This window comes from Macrobrachium rosenbergii, chromosome 12 (assembly GCF_040412425.1).
Source record: "Macrobrachium rosenbergii isolate ZJJX-2024 chromosome 12, ASM4041242v1, whole genome shotgun sequence".
NCBI classification, from domain to species: Eukaryota; Metazoa; Arthropoda; class Malacostraca; order Decapoda; family Palaemonidae; genus Macrobrachium; species Macrobrachium rosenbergii.
The window spans coordinates 14,030,408-14,046,842 of record NC_089752.1 but is presented as its reverse complement, the minus strand read 5'-3'; the positions used below and the strand labels follow the sequence as shown (position 1 = coordinate 14,046,842).

At 42.1% G+C, this 16,435-nt stretch overlaps 1 protein-coding gene and 1 non-coding gene across 2 annotated transcripts in view; both read right to left on the bottom strand.

Moving 5' to 3' along the window:
• LOC136844409 (sodium-coupled monocarboxylate transporter 1-like) overlaps positions 1-16,435 on the bottom strand; it is an 85,287-nt gene that overhangs the window by 44,119 nt on the left and 24,733 nt on the right. The window contains exon 8 of the mRNA XM_067113569.1: positions 275-393. Coding sequence (XP_066969670.1) covers positions 275-393 — 119 coding nt within the window. The remainder of the gene's footprint in view (positions 1-274; positions 394-16,435) is intronic.
• Positions 7,696-7,801, bottom strand: LOC136844540 (U6 spliceosomal RNA). The gene has a single exon (XR_010854924.1). It is a non-coding gene; the product is annotated as a U6 spliceosomal RNA (small nuclear RNA).

Here is a 16,435-nt window from a genome sequence, read left to right as displayed (position 1 = left end):
TACATATTTTGCAAAAAGTCTAAAAGAGAAGGGGATAATCTGACTCCCGATTGAACTCGGGAATGTAAACATCAATAAAAATTACGCACTACTTATTAAAAACCAACTTACAAAAAATCAAGATATGAACAGCCGTCCAGAGCGTAACTCATAAGTAGGGTAGTGTCTTATATGCATAATAATTTGTAACAGAAAAAGGGAAATGTCTGTTGCCAATTACTGATAACAGAGGATGAAAAGACTACAATACCGTAAATTGAATAATATTACTTACAGAGGATTTTGATGACATTAGTGGCCTGTTTGTCGGTGAAGTGATGAAAATATGGTCGGTTTTTTAGTAAATCTTCCCAGATAATACAAGCAATAGCACTTCCTTGTGATGAGAGTGTGCTGCAAAAGAATATGACAAATTTTAAAGACAATATTTCATTTTTATACATATGCATATTAACAGTACCCGCTGGAAATGGTTATTATATACCTTTGTAAAAAGGTGGTTAACAATGACAGACACACTAGTGGTGGTTTACTACTCACCCTTCTGTCAGTAAAACAGCAATTTCCCTTCATTATCTAGGACAAAGAAAGGATAGATGAGATGGGATCAGAATAAAAATACAATGACTTACATATTTTGGAAAAATACAAACTGTCTTGAGAAGTTTATATATGTTCTTTCAGTAATACAATGAGCAGGGGAAAAAATGACTCCTGTTGCCTCCTACATAGCTTGACATAGGGATGCTGAGGCTGATAGAACCCGAGACTAGAGATTTGTCTGTATAAAAATAACACTCTAGGAAAGATAAGGAGGCTCATACCACTCTCCTCCAATGGACTGGGAAGCAAAGGCTGGTGAGCAGCTGTATCATCATAACGGAACCAACATACTGTACATTAGTCCATTAATTATTTGGTTTCACCTTTTCTGGAACTCAACAATATCTGGAGTGTCCCCAGCACCACACAATAAATAAATAAAATATATATATATATATATATATATATACTGTATATATATATATATATATATATATATAATATATATATATATATATATCTCTCTCTCTCTCTCTCTCTCTCTCTCTCTCTCTCTCTCTCTCTCTCTCTCTCTCTCTCTCTCTCTCTCTCTCTCTCTCTCTCTCTCTCTCTCTCTCTATATATATATATATATATATATATATATATATATATATATATATATATAAATTCATAAAAATTTCAAAAACTGCACCTGGATGGTTTGGCAACACTGCACGAGCAAAAGTGTTGGTAATACTGCTTACAGGCATGAGGAGACTGAGAAAGGGTTAGATGGGGAAGGTAGACTAGGAGAAAGGTTTCACAGGTGAGGTTAAGAGATGGGAAGGCCAGGCAGGAGCATGGCATTGCAAGATATCAAGGCTACTAAGGTCAAATTGTAGTAGTATGCTATGGACTTTGGGAAAAAGATGCCTAGGAGTCAGGCCCCTAGAGGCAACAACAATGACAAAAATGAGTCAGCATCTCAACCAGTGCCTCCATATAAACACATGAGGGAGGTCATTGATATCATCACCATCCACTTCTTTGGTAACTCAGCTGTTCATCTCAGAAATGCAGGCGAGCCCTTTGATTGACTGACTGATTAATTATGAAATTTAGGTCTTGAAGACCAAGCACCAGAACCCATCAGGATTATTCAGCGCTGTAATGAAAGTGAAATACATATATTAATGTTATGATTGATAATGAATAGGTGAATGATGACACAGGCACCCTTTGTTGACATGAGAGGCTCATTCAGCCAGGAATCTGATGTGTCTGCCACCTCTTGATGGCCCAAACCCTCTATGCAGCTGAACGCTTCTTCCAGCCAGTTCGCCACTCATGATACTAAGGAGATACAGAATCTTGACAATATAGTGGTGTTGGAAGATAGGGAGGGGGAGGGGGAGGACTTGTTAACCTCCTCACAAGTTTTTAAAAGTCTGGCCATCATACACAGTTTCAGTACCCCACACCAGTCAGCAACAGGGAGAAGTTTTGTTTTTTTTATTTTTTATTGTATTTTGGTTGTGCAGACAAAAAAAAGCAAAAAAAATTAACCATCTCTACACTAGTACACTGTACATACAGTACACCTACCAAATCAAGTGTGGGGTAAGTGAGAAAAAGTTTTTTTCCTTGTTTTTTTTACCTTCTCTTTCTTTTTCTTTTTCTTATTCTGAATAGGCATTATTTTCATGACATAGAGAATAAAGTGCAAAACTTGTTTTACAAAATAATGCAACGTACTGTACAGTACAGTAATGTACTGTACTATATGTGTATAATGCATACCATATCGAGTGTTATATATAGGCAAATAGTATATGCACATCTTGTTACAAATATGGGAAAAAAGTTGGTAACAGTTTAAAGCATGTTGGTTGTTACTTATAAGCATATTTAGAATATAATGTTACTTATAAGCATATTTAGAATACAGTATAAAGTTATTCAGTACTGGCCAGGTTCCTCGCTGGGTGAGCGGGTTCCATTCTCAGCTACCACTGTTGGTCGCGAGTTCGAATCTCCGACCAGCCAGTGAAGAACAAGAGGAATTTGTTTCTGGTGATAAATTCATTTCGCTTATAATGTGGTTCGAGTTCCACAATAAGCTGTGGTCCCGTTGCTAGGTAACCAATTGGTTTCTTAGCCACGTAAAAATAAATCTAATCCTTCGGGCCAGCCCTAGGAGAGCTGTTAATCAGCTCAGTGGTCTGGTTAAACTAAGATATACTTAACTTTTTTTTTCAGTACTGCCAAGGTAGGGTAGGTAAGGGTATGAAGTTGCAGTTTTAAACCCATAGAGTGTTTTTCACCATCTCCCATCTCCGGAATTTTCCATTATCCAGAAGGGCCTTGGATATTACTGTAATAGGTCCAGATGACAAAACCTTTCTATACACAGAGCTGAGTGATTTGCATCTTTGGAGCTGAAGCTCTGAGATAGTACCCTGAGCCAAGTAACTTAATTGCCTGAATGCAGATTTGCAGAGAAAAGGAGGGAGAGTAGTGCCTTTCACTAACCTTTTCAACCACAGGACTTCTGTCAACACTTGTACTTTAGGTGAAAAATGATATTTTAATGATAAAATAAAGTTTGTTCATACTTACCTGGCAGATATATATATAGCTGTATTCTCGAAGGTCGACAGAATTTCAAATTTCGGCAACACGCGATGGCCGGTCAGTGGTTAGTACCCATTCCCGCCGCTGGGAGGTGGTATCAGAACCATTCCATTTTCTATTCAGATTTTCTAACGCCACTGTCTCCTGAGGGGAGGAGGGAGGGCAATATAAATATATATATCTGCCAGGTAAGTATGAACAAACTTTATTTTATCATTAAAATATTTTGTTCATGAGACTTACCTGCCAGATATATATATAGCCGAATACCACCTTTGGAGGGTAGAGACAGCCAAGAATTAGGGAAAAAAACCAATTTATCGGTAAAATTATTTTGGTTCCTTATCTGATAGCGTAGCTGACTGAGTGGTTACTGTCACTCTAGGTTCGCTATAACTACTAGAGACCCCAGCGAGGCAGTGACCTATATAGCTGGCGACTTCTAGATGATCTGTCAATGGGGGCGTGACCACAATGTGACTAGATCATAGCCCATACAAAGAGGACAAAGAGCATTACTAACCACCTAACCAACATCTAAAGCGTTGTTTGCAAGGATTGGGAAGACTGCCTCCAGTAGTCGACCCAACAACCCACAAAAAACACAATTAAAAGGGGATAGGATCAGAGTTACCCCTGTCCCCAAGGTTGCTGAAGCAGCAATGTATGGTCCCAGCGAAAAACAATTTCGTATGCTACCTAAACATCTTGCCAAAGAGTGTGAGGCAAACACCGAATTGACTTCGCCAAAATGTGGCACTAAAAATGTCACTGAGTACCATATTTTCTTGAATCATGGAGGTAGCAACTGCCCTCACCTCGTGAGCGTTAACTCTCAACAACTTGAAGTTGGAGTCGTCACAACTAGAGTGTGCGTCCTTAATGACGTCCTAATGAAGAATGCCAGTGCATTCTTCGACATAGGTTTAACTGGTTGCCTCACAGACCACCATAAAACATCCAATGGACCCACGAGTGTCCTGTGTTCTTTTAGGTAGTGACTTGAGAGCTCTAACTGGACATAGAACTCCCTCAGGTTCCTGTCCAATAAGGTCTGCTAAACCTTTGATTTCAAAGTGTCTAGGCCAAGGGTTAGAAGACCTATCATTCTTAGCCAAGAACTTAGGGCTTAAAGAATAGACAGCATTGTGTTCCTTGAAGCCCACATGACGGCTGACTCGAACTTCTCTCACTCCTTCGCGCTTGAGGAATGCCGTTTCGAGTAACATCCTTAAGAGATGCAGGTGGAGAGGCTCAAAGGACTAAACATCAAAAACTTGAGCGTACGTCCAAGTTCCAAGCAGGGGAAATCAGCTGAGGAACCTTGGACGTCTAGAAAAGCTCGTAAGATCGTGGAAGTCCTTATTGTCAGACAAAGCTAATCCTCTGTGTCTGAATACAATGAAAGCTTGCTCCGATAACACTTGATAGTCGGAACTGCTATATCGAGTTTTTCTCTTAAGTAAAGGAGAAAATCCGCAACCTGGCTCACAGTGATAGAGGAAGAGAAAAGCCCTTCTTTCTACACCAACTTTGAAGGTTGCTCACTTACGCTAGATATATCCTTTAGATGAAGAACTTCTGGCTCTAGCGATGGCGTGCCACCTGGCCAGAAAAACGCCGCTCTGACCAAGTTTCCGATAGTCTGAAAGCAGTCAGGTTCAGAGCGGGAGATTCAAAGATATCTCGTGAAGTGGGTTTGTATGAGCAGGTCTGCTCTCATAGGAAGGTCCTCGGGCGTCTACCAACCAGAAAGAAACTCTGAGAACCAGTGGTTCTAAGGCCAAACGCGTGGGGATGAGAGTCGTCTCGTCCCTTGTGAGACCCATGAACTTGCGTATGATTTCTCCCGAATTTAGGTGCGGGAAAAAAGGCGTAACATCTATTCCCGTCAATCCCAGGAAGAGCAACTATCGTGAACTGCCCCGGGGTCAGTACAGATGAGCTTTATAGAGGAGCCTCGCTGTTCTTGGAGGTCGTGAAAATATCCACAAGATGGCGACCCCAAAATTTCCAAAATCTTGGCAAACCTCCTGATGAAGGGTCCATTCTTCGGCAGGAGTTGATATACCAACAGAGCAGGTCTGCTCGAACATTTTCGACCCCTGCAGCAAAACTTGTGAGAATCGAAATGTTGCGAGCATAGGGTCAAAGAATAATCTCTCTTGCAAGGCTGAACAGGGAACAAAGTAGTATTGTCGAGTTTGCTAGAACTACACGATTGCAAACTTGGACTCGACTCCATTGGCGAGCTAAAAGATAGCCGCTAAATCTTTGAAGTCGATGTGCCAGGACACCTGTTCCTCTCTCCAGGTTCCTAACACTTCCTCTCCCTCTAGTGTTGCCCCCAACCTGTTGACGACCCTTCGGAAAAACAACACTAGGTTGGGGTTCAGAAGCTGAGGGAGATCCCTTTCTGCAATTCCGTTGGATCGAGCCACCACCACAGATCCTCTTTATATAAGGAAGAATTCTCAATTCCTCTTTCAAGTCTTCCTTGCTTTGTCAGTTCTCCAACAAAGAACTGAAAGAGGCCTGAGATGCAGACTCCCCAGAAAGCAAACTTCTCCAGCGAGGAAATGGTCCCCAGCAGACTCATTCCTTCCTTCACCTAGCATGTTTCCTTTTCCAAGAAGGCCTGAAACTTTTTCGTACATAGAAGGTTGCCGTTCTTGCGACGGAGAGCGCTATAAAAGCCGCTGAATAGATCTGAATTCCCCAGACTGCAATGGACAGTGAGGATCAGCTGCGGACTCTCCACAGACCAGAAGTCCCAGGGGCTTCACGAGTTGCAGAGTCAACTGAAGGTCCTCCAGATTTAGCCGGCCGACGACGGCCGAATCAACCAGTCGTCCAAGTAGAGTGAGATCTGGCGCGACAGATGCAACTGCATCGCGGCGTTTTCATGAGACGTGTAAAACACCCTCGGAGCAAAATGTGAGCGCCAACAGCATCTGGTGTTCCCAGGCGGTCAACCATCCAAGTACTGACCAGACCCAACGTTGCTTCTCGCTGATCGGACGAGCGGTGTTTTCAACGTGGTATGGTCAGTTGTGCAGAGTCCAAAGCAGAGAGCCTGAACTGGTACGTCAGTCCCCCCAAGACAACCTGGAGATACTTCACCGAACGTGGATGAATTGGAGCGTGAAGATAAGTATCTTGGAGATCCAAAGATACCATCCAATCCCGGGATGAAGGGCTCCTAGTATTGGCTGCGGGGTCTCCATCTTGAACTTTTCCTTCGGACCAAGTTGTTCGACCTGTTGACGTCAAAAGACGGGTCTCCAGCCTACTGAAAGTTTCGGGACTAGAAACAATCTGTAGTAAAATCCCGAGAGACACCGAGTCCAAGATCTGTTCCACTGCTCTCCGCTCGAACATCTGTTCCGGTAGCAGGTCAAACAATTTTCTGTTTGACAGGAAGGCAGTTGGGAAAAAAAAAAACAAAAGAGGAGACAGGAAGGAATCAAGTAACTCTCTCTAACAGTAGGAGGGACCAAACGTCTGCCCCTCACTCTTTCCAGGCTTGTGCAAAATGAAGCCTGGTTGCAAAGGGAGTCTGGAGATGAAGAGGAGTCACTTGCTACCTCTCTTGAAGTGACATTCCTTCGGGGAAAAAACTCTCTCTCGTGCGTGGTCTCGTGTTGCTTCCCATGAAGCCCCTTTGTATGCAAACATTTAGCTTTCGTTTACTTTTTTGTATCTGAGATCGGTGCAAGCGTTATGAAGGAGATGCAGTTTGAATGTCGAGTAACTATAGTTTTGAGAAAAACGATATTTTTTGCTTCTCTGTGTATTTATTTGCTTGCCGTTACACAGTTTGATGTTTTTATGACATAATGAAAAGCCAAAAAAATAGACCTGCAAAGTAATATAACTTCGCTAAATGAAGCTAAATGGCGAGTGTCAAAGCACGGCTGAGGTTGGCCAGCGCGACGTTTACTTAGTCAAGCTCTGAGCTGCTACTGATGACTGCCACTGACTGCCCTGCGGCATTCCTGTCTTCGCTGATCGTGCTATGTCCACAGGGTTGCCATAGATCGCATTAGATATTATTTCATGGCTAAAGAAATTACCACCGATATACTGACAATATCATTACATTATGAAAAATGTAATTTGACTATGATAGGTTACTGTTTGTTATAACTTAACTGTGGCGAACTTTTTAAATAAAACTTTCTGAGAAGATAGTCAGGATATGTATGATGCCATATATAAAATATCCCAGAAAATTTTATTTCCGATTTTTAGTCAAACGCTCCCCTTAAGACAAAGACAACTGCGAAGGTGGAGAGAGGAGCTGCCGGTTGAAAAGTCTCAGGAAACAGATCCTTAAGAAAAAGCCAGAGTCTGATAATCAGAGGAAGAAGAAGACGAAAGAAGTTTCTCTTCATACAAAGGCTGTGACGCAAAGAGGATGTTCTTCCGCAGCTGGTGGGTCTTGATGGTGGTGAAAGTAGTTCGATTAAGCGATGCGTGCGGGAACTCCAGCGAGCGAAGAAGTAAATCAACTAGAGTGCGTATAGTAAACATAAAAAATGTGGGCGCTTCCGCGATTAGCGTGTCATCGCTTGCGCAAGAGCCATGCTAATCTTCTCTGTATCGTTCCAATTAGTAAATGTACTGCCGAAGCAAGTACTGGCTAAATTAAGAAGGACATCAGATGTTAGGCGGGTAGTTGTGCGACATGATGAACAACCGGTGTCAACACAAGACTTGAAGCTATACGGCGAAGCGAGCGCGGGCGTCATGGCGTGACGCCAGCGAGAGGCTCGTGGCAAGTACTAGAAAGAGTCACAGCGTGGCGCGGCGTCATGGCTGGCGGCGCACCGAGCGTCAGGTGAGGAGCGTGGCCGTGAAGCGCCACGAAGAGCAAGACGCGCTCCTGGCGCGAGAGCAGAGAAAAAGGCCAACACTCAACTCGGGGAAGAGCGAATAGGAAGCCACTAAACACTCTCTCTAGACGACAGACGCTCTGTGTCGTTCCCCGAAGCGGGAGACGAAGGTGAAAGTCTGTACCTCTTAACAGGCAGATACGATCTTGAAAGGTTCATGAGAGCATCCCAGCTGTTGTTGCAAACCCAACAAAATCTTACGCGTTGGAAGCCACTCTCGAGGAGAAGGAGCTGACCCTGAGAGAAGGAAAGGGGGCGAGAGACGTATACTTCCTTCCACAGGGGAAGAAGCTCTAGCCCCTTGCCTTAGCGCGACAGGGGTCAAGTAGAGTGATCATTCGAAAAACACTTTATTCTCTTCTGCAGAGGAAATTCCACGCAACTTTCGGGGAAAGTACAAACGTCTAGAGGAAGAAGGCGTGAAAGCGTCCTCTCCTCTAAGCTTCTCTTAAGGGCGCAGAGTCAACCGAGCTCCAACCCTGAGGCGGAGGGGCGTGTCGGAGGGCGAAGCAATCCTTTCAGGATGCGTGCTGAGCAACGATCCTGGCAGCCTGGGTAGCGTCATCAGGACCTGCCGAAGGGGCCTAGATCGGTGGGAAGCCCCCCCGTAACCCCTCATGCGGCTTTCGACATGCCCCCTCCCGGGTCCTGGGAGTTCGACAGAGGTCCAGGCCTAGAGGCATTATAGGGCCGATCTGACGCCCCCTCCACAACACTAGGGCACTAGCACTAACACTATGCGTTTGAATTGCATTCACTTTAGTTTCTTAAGACACGATTGACTCCACACACGAGCCAGGAATTACCTTCTGCAGCAACAAACTACAGGGTTAGTAATAAATTTTATTACAGGGTTACTAGTAGGGAGAAAACCTGACTGTCCAACTAAGGATGCACTCTAGGAGGAAGATTTCCAGCCCTATCACGCTCCAATTTAAGCATATAGGCTTCATATTACTTCACTCACCTCAGACAATCCCACACATTCATTACCGATTATCATAGAGCATTGAACACCCTTACAAATATACATAAAAAAGTGAGGAACTATCAAAGTCTTCGATAGCCTCACCTTCCATTCACCAAGCTACAGACTCGATAGCTAGAGTGTAAGACATCTTAATTATAAGAGAAAAGTCAAAAGCAAAATCAAAACGGTCCACAAGAGCGTATGCCAAGTCTAGATCCAGTCGAATACCAAAAAACAACCAAAATACAAAGGTGACAACAAATTCTGAAATCAAAGGGCGGAGGAACTGACAACAGGTGTTGACAGTCCGACAGACAGAAAATCTGAATAGAAAATGGGAATGGTTCTGATACCGCCTCCCAGCGGCGGGAATGGGTTTAACCACCCTGACCGGCCACTGCGTGTGCCGCGGTGAAATTCTGTCGGACCCGGAGAGAATACAGCTATATATATCTGGCGGTAAAGTCTCATGAACAAAACTTTCTGGCTACATTGGCTGGAGCTTGGATGGCTATGCAACCTGTTCAACAGCTACCACAAATTACAAGGTGTTCAAGGAGATAGTACCCTGGGCCAAGTAACTCAATTGCATGACAATCCATTCCAACACATAATAAGCTTGGATGCAGATTTGCAGGGAGAAGGAGGGAGAATAGTGCCATTCACTAAACTTTTCAACCACAGGACTTCTGTCAATACTTGTACTTCAGGTGAAAAGCTTTTCTGTCCACATGGAGCTTGGATGGCTATGCAAGCTGTTCAACAGTCACCACAAATTACAAGGTGTCCAAGGGCTTGCAGGCGACATCTCTCAGGCAGAATAAGGTAAAGGTGGCCTCTTGGTCATCAGACCCCAACCTCACTACCAATGGAACCAAGATATTCTCCTAAAAGCCAGGGCCTGGACTTTACGAGCTTTCACCTGGACTGGAAAGTCATCTTCCTCCTGGGTGACCTGTACTTCTGCTGGATCAGCTCATAAAAACAAAGTTTTCTTGGGCACCTCCTCCTTCCTCCTGCCAGTGTCAACAAGTAGGTGCCCACATTCTGTCCAAAGATACTGAATCCTATTCAGATAGTACCACAAGGCTCTAAACGGGCACAAAAACACCTCCTCCAGATCATTACCAACAAACTCTTGGAGGGAAAAAAAAAAAAAAAAAAAATCTCAAATCTATCAACAAGACTGACAGGTTCTGATTTTTCACCTCAACCTCAGGACTGAACAAGAATGAGAGCAAACCTCAACCCTTTGACTGACAGATTTTATATGAGAGGGCATGCAACTCATGAGGCTAAAGCATTACAGTATTCTAATAGCCACAATAATGACCTCTCCAAAGTGAGGCTACAGCATTATGACTTGCATACATTCTAATAGCAGCAATAATGACCTCTCCACTTTTATTATAAAATCATAACTATTACGGCACAGTTGGTGAATGTGGCCATTACATTATTCAACACTAATAACACTAGACAATTCACCAAAGCTAGTAAAAAAAATCTTAAGCAACAGATCTTTATCCAAATGTAATGATGGAAATCCTTCATTCAATTTAATGACAATACCCTTCAAAATTAGTGGACGGAAAAACGAATTGGTTTTCATCTTATCAAGACGTTAAATTAACCACTCGAAGGTGAAGTTTTCTATGACTGACTGTGTGTACAGTGAGTGCATAAATGAAACTAAATATTTAGAGTAGTTGCGTAGCTCAAATCGTACCGTTCAAGATGTGTGACGAATTGAGGGGGGAAAGGAATGCAGCTCCCCTCATTCTCATTTGAAATGCCTTATTTCTCCCTTGTAAAAGGTAAGTACTTATCCTAGTTTATTTTGTACATGTTGCCATAACACTTTATAGAGTTCTTTTGTATTTTTACCCAGATGTAACAGCAAATTACCTAGAGTTGTTATGGTAATGTTATGTAAGCTGCACCATGTTAAGCTGGCTTGTGGCTGTAGGCTAAGATGTGCAATATTCTTCCATAACTTTATGAATATGTCAGTTCTTGAGTTACGTTCCACCTGCTATGCATGTAAGGCCAGGCTAACTATGTAATGTAACAGTTAAGTTAGGCATGAGTACAGTATAGCCTAGGCTAAGGACTGCATGCTGTCTGGCACAAGATTGCTGTCCTAAATGAGTTTTTTTTATATTACAGGGAACCAGTACAGTATAAGAACCAGTTTAGCAATCAGTTCTAACAATTTTGGAAGGAATCCACTATGAATAAGTTGTTTACACCATTTATCCTCCTACTAAGAAACATTAAACAAACCGCGGGAGTCAGCCTTTCCCTCGACCCCAACCAAAAATGAAGATTCGTCCGTCTCTGACGTCAAGTATCAGTTCAAGCTAAGAGTAGGCTGGGTTTATTAACCTAGGCCGGTGTGTCACACTTGTATTAGCCTATGCCCAGGTTTGAATTGTCATATACAGGCTAGTCAAGTTAACTGTCCTAAAATGACATATCAAGCCACACAAGTAATAACATTATTATTAAACAATTATTACACAAAGACTACCAAAGGGGCTTGTATAGTAACTCGTTAGACTTTGGAGGACAATTCACATCCCACTCCGGGATTTGTAAGTTGAACAATACTGTTAAAAGCTCCTCATGAGCATGGGCATCCCTGACCTAGTGTGGGAGGTCCAAACCTTTCAGCTGGAAGACCTGGCTCAAGGCAGGGCAATAACCTATTGCCACAAGGCCTGGAAAAAGCCTATCTCAAAGAGGGTAGAAAAAAATGTGTGATATGTTGTAAAGTGGTTCAGACTGGAAAGGACCCCAGTTGATGACATCATTGAGGGCAAACTCCCTGAGAAACAGCTACCAACGACCTCCAACAGCAGTGAGACATTGAATTATCTTGCAAGATATGCCTCTCTTTCTTTAAATCTTCAGCTGAAAACCCTTACAGACAGGGGAAACAGACTACTGTATCAACCCAAGAGGGTTCCAAAGGAAAATCAGCCTAGTGAGAGAAACAAGTTAAAGTAAAAGGTGATAAATAAGTAAGTAAATGAGAATAAAATAAAACCAATACAGTACATCTGAAATTCAGAAGACGTCAACAAGGACCAAGAATGAATTTGCTCCTTGCTTAAATATTTGGAGATCTGAGTATTCCACAACTGCACTAGGTAAACTATTCCACATTTTAGTTGTAGCCATGATAAAACTCTTAGCAAATTGAGTAGTATTAAATGTGATGCTAGAAAATGTCACACTGCAGCAGCAGCCTGCCTGGTGTTGCAAGCAAAAACAGCTAGGTCAGATAAGAAGAGTGCATCAGATGTTTGTTGTTGTAGTGCATTTTATGTAACAAACATAAACTCACTTAAAGTGTACTGTATGCCACAAGTCAGCATTAAGAGTTGGCAAAATCAACTTGACTGATGATATAACTATCCAAGTCTGAGATGAAAGTCAGCACCAGAAGACCACAATGGAGAAAAGTACTCAAAATACGGAAAAGTTAAAACACTTAGATATAATAGCTTCTTCTTGGAATAAAAAACATGTCCACAGGATACCAACTTTCTGAGAAACAGAGGAAGCAATATTATATACTATATAATTCTCAACAGTAAATTTTTTTGTTAAACATTACACCTAGTATCTTAAGTCACTGAATCTACAACTGTACCAGGATGCAAATCAGGGTGCAATGGCAAAAGTGTTTTGACTCGACTAACTATTATACTTTGAGTTTTAGAGGGGTTAAACTTCATGCCCCAAACCTACTCCACTCGTAAATACGTGCCAGATCTCTATTCAAGGATTCTGCAACCAGAGACCTAAGGTGCAGAGAAGGAACAACACCTAGAAGAGTAGCATCATTGGCGTATGCAATCAGTCTGTTCTCCAGATCTTGCCATGTCACCAGTATAGATAATGTAATAACAAAGGTCTAAGAACACTACCTAGAGGAACACCTGAAATGACACTACTAAAGCTAATATACTGGCCATCAACACAGACTCTTGAGTTCTGCCTATTAAAATTTCATTTAAAATATTAACAAAAGATCCACCAATTCCCAATAATCTTAGCCTGTACATAAGCGCTTCATGATTCACATAGTCAAAGGCTACACTAAAACCTAGACCAACCAAGTGCACCTCTGCACCCTCATCAAAAGCATCAAAATGGTAGATACTGACAAGAGTGCATCACAAATACTCAGAGCTGCTGGATAACCTATACCTGCAGAGGCAGAGCTACTCTACAGAGGGCCTGACAGGGAGGTGGGCCATACGTAAAATCTCTCTGCTCAATGACCAGAAGAGCCACCAAACAGATACCACTCGGCATGTAGCCACCGAGCCATTAGGGTCATCCTGAGCCCCAGGGGGTTGTAAACACTACAGTTGATCACCCAGCGAATCAAGCTTTATTTCAGGAGAGAACAGATATCTAGAAGGTCCAATGGGTGTGGGAAACTATCCTCCAAAACAGCCCATGGGTCTGGAACAGGAAGCAGAACACCACTTGGTGAACATGTCAATCACCAGTGTTCCCCAAAGCTCAAACAGCATCTCCTGTATAAGGACAAATAGACCACTTTACCCTTAAGGTTTACCCAGGACAACTGAGATGCTTTCCCTTGACATTCTTCCAGCCAAGAATGCACCTTGCTAACAGTTCAAAAGTGTGGCAAACACCCCACTCACACATCTGCTCACCAAATGACAAAGCAGGAGAGATACCGCCAACCCATTTGTTGTCATGAGCCATGACAGAATTTTGTTGTCAGTCATCAAAAAAACTGTATGGTCTCTCACTCTATCCTAAAATGTTTGTTGGAAGCAAAGCTCGCTTCTTCAAAACATAAAGTTGTCTACTGTCAACAATGCTGAAATGACCAAGTCCTCCAGGTGAAAGCCTCATTCTTCCTATACACTGCCAGAGGTGAGGAGTTCAGGGTAACTCCCAAAAGGAAGCTCTTATCACCAGTCAACAGGCAAGATCATGTCTCACTTCTTGGCTAGGCATGAACGAGAGGAAGGATTGCAGCAGGCCAACCTGTGTTGCTTCATGTAACACCAATGTGAAAGCTGATGGAGGAGCTTGTGCACAACAAGCTTCTCCAAAGATGATCGTTAACTAATAATATATGCCAAAGGTAAGCTGGACGTTCTTACCATGACAGGTTCTGTGCTGTTACCTCCCTGAGCTTGTTGACACAAGTCTGACAGACACACACTTGATGCTACCATGTCTAGCTGCAAGCTCAAGTACTTTGCCTGCTACTTGGGCACAAAATTTGACCTCTTCCAAATTTTTGCAATCTCCAGATCATGACGAAATATGAAATGACCGGTATCCAAGAGTAACTGTACCTACAAGGAAACCTGGATTAACCAACCATTGAGATAGTGAAGACAGCATATCCCATGTGAGGAATGCAAGCTAACACCAAGTTGAACAGTTGCATCAACACTTGAAGGGCTGTGGCCAATCTCAAGCACAGAGCTTTGAACTGGTATAAGACCCTTTCGCAGACAAAGCGAGGTACTGCCTAGAAACACAATGGATAGGTACATCATAAATGCATTCTTCAAATCTACATAAAAGCATGAAGTTGCCCACTCTGATGGAATTCAAAATGGACAAATGGCTTTCATCTTGAACAGTGTCTCATCTCATGAACAATTATGTTCAAGAGATAATTATTTTTTATAACCGGCTGCTGATTCCCACTGACTTTTCCATCAGAAGAGTTGACTGAAGAGGTTTGAGGCATGGTTGTATACAACTTCCAGCGCTTTCTTCAGCATCCTCCTCACCTCTGCCAACAGGGCTCAAGTTTTGGATAATCCTAAAAAGCAGGCTGGGAAATGGATCAGCAAAGATGAGAGAGAGGAGGCCAATAGTCCATGAAAGGTTGACTTGAAACCCAAAAGAGACAGACTACCCACAGTTCCCCTCTTTCAGCTGCCACATTGTCCACTGGCATGATAGGCCTGATAAATAAGTTTAACAATAGCAACCTTAGGAATAGAATTGTTCACAATGAACGTGCTGACTTATTAATTTCATATGTAATATGAAGGCTTAAAAATTTTATCATTTATCTGCAAGTAATCTTTCCCCCTGATAAATGCCTCAGCAGCCCAAAATACAGCCTTCCTCACTTGTCAGTATGAACTCAAAGTGCATAAAGTTGGAATACAGTCCAATTTTATGATTTATCGTGCTTAAGGTCAGATTAGTTGGAACAGTCCAGACTGGTCAGGTAGGCCCTGGAGTCCTGGGTTACTGAAGGTAAGGTTAGGATGAATCCTTGTATTTTATATATCGTAACTCATGGCACTCTTGTATGGTCAAGTGGGGGGAAGTTCCATGGGGAGCTTCCCTTTCCCAGTGCTGCAAATTAAGTTAGGCTAAGGAGGGAAAGGGTATGATGCCTTCCAGCAACTGACCTTGGCAGATCTTTGTGCTTTATACTGTTTTGTAACTGACTGGGATTAGAAAAATCGACTGTATATTTTTTTTTACAACTTACCTTTTAATTCATGCACTGTAAACCATTCCTTGTTTTTGGTTTTCCCCAAATTTCCCCAACCTAACAACACCAGTAAAACAATGGAGGCCGCCTTTGTTGTTATTTACATATGGGGGACTGGGGAAACACATACATACACAAGTGTTTCCCCCAACATAAAGTAAAAAATCCATTAAATACAAAATAATTAATAGGAAAATGATAATACTATCACACTAATAATTTCCAATCAACACCGAATGAATATTAGAAATAGCTGAATAACAGTCATTTAGCCATTTTGTCCCCACAACTATATTAGATGCCCTGCAATTATGTACAGTATAAGACTTCTAGGACACAGGAAATGCTCAAATGCCCTAGGTTACATTCGAAAAGGTCATGATAGAATGCATGCCAGTAACTGTCGTGCCAAATTTTCATTTTAAACATTTTTTGGCAATTGCTACTGTTGATACACTAACTATTTTTTTGACTGATATTGTGTTTCATGCATTTCCTACTTTTCTGAAAAATGTATTGCAGTCTTTTTTTGGTTTTCCCAATTTCACAATCATTAGTTACCACTGGGTTTGCCTATATTGTTTTTAAAGTGAGGGGGAGGAGAAAACAAAATGAGTGGTTGGCACCTATAACGATCATCAAAAGAGCACAAAACAAAAGATAACCACTCGGAGAAATATGTGGTTCATATATCAGCCTAGGATTTTAAGTACCATATTCTTACCTAAAAAGTAACTTTATGTATTTTACAAGAAATTAAAAAATCGTAGACCAGTAATGCCAACATTTCCAATGCCTAAGTTAAAAGTATCATTCAAGTATATATTGGTAGGGCTATGGTATAACTCCGCACAGCAAATTGCCTTGGAAATTGAGTTTTTC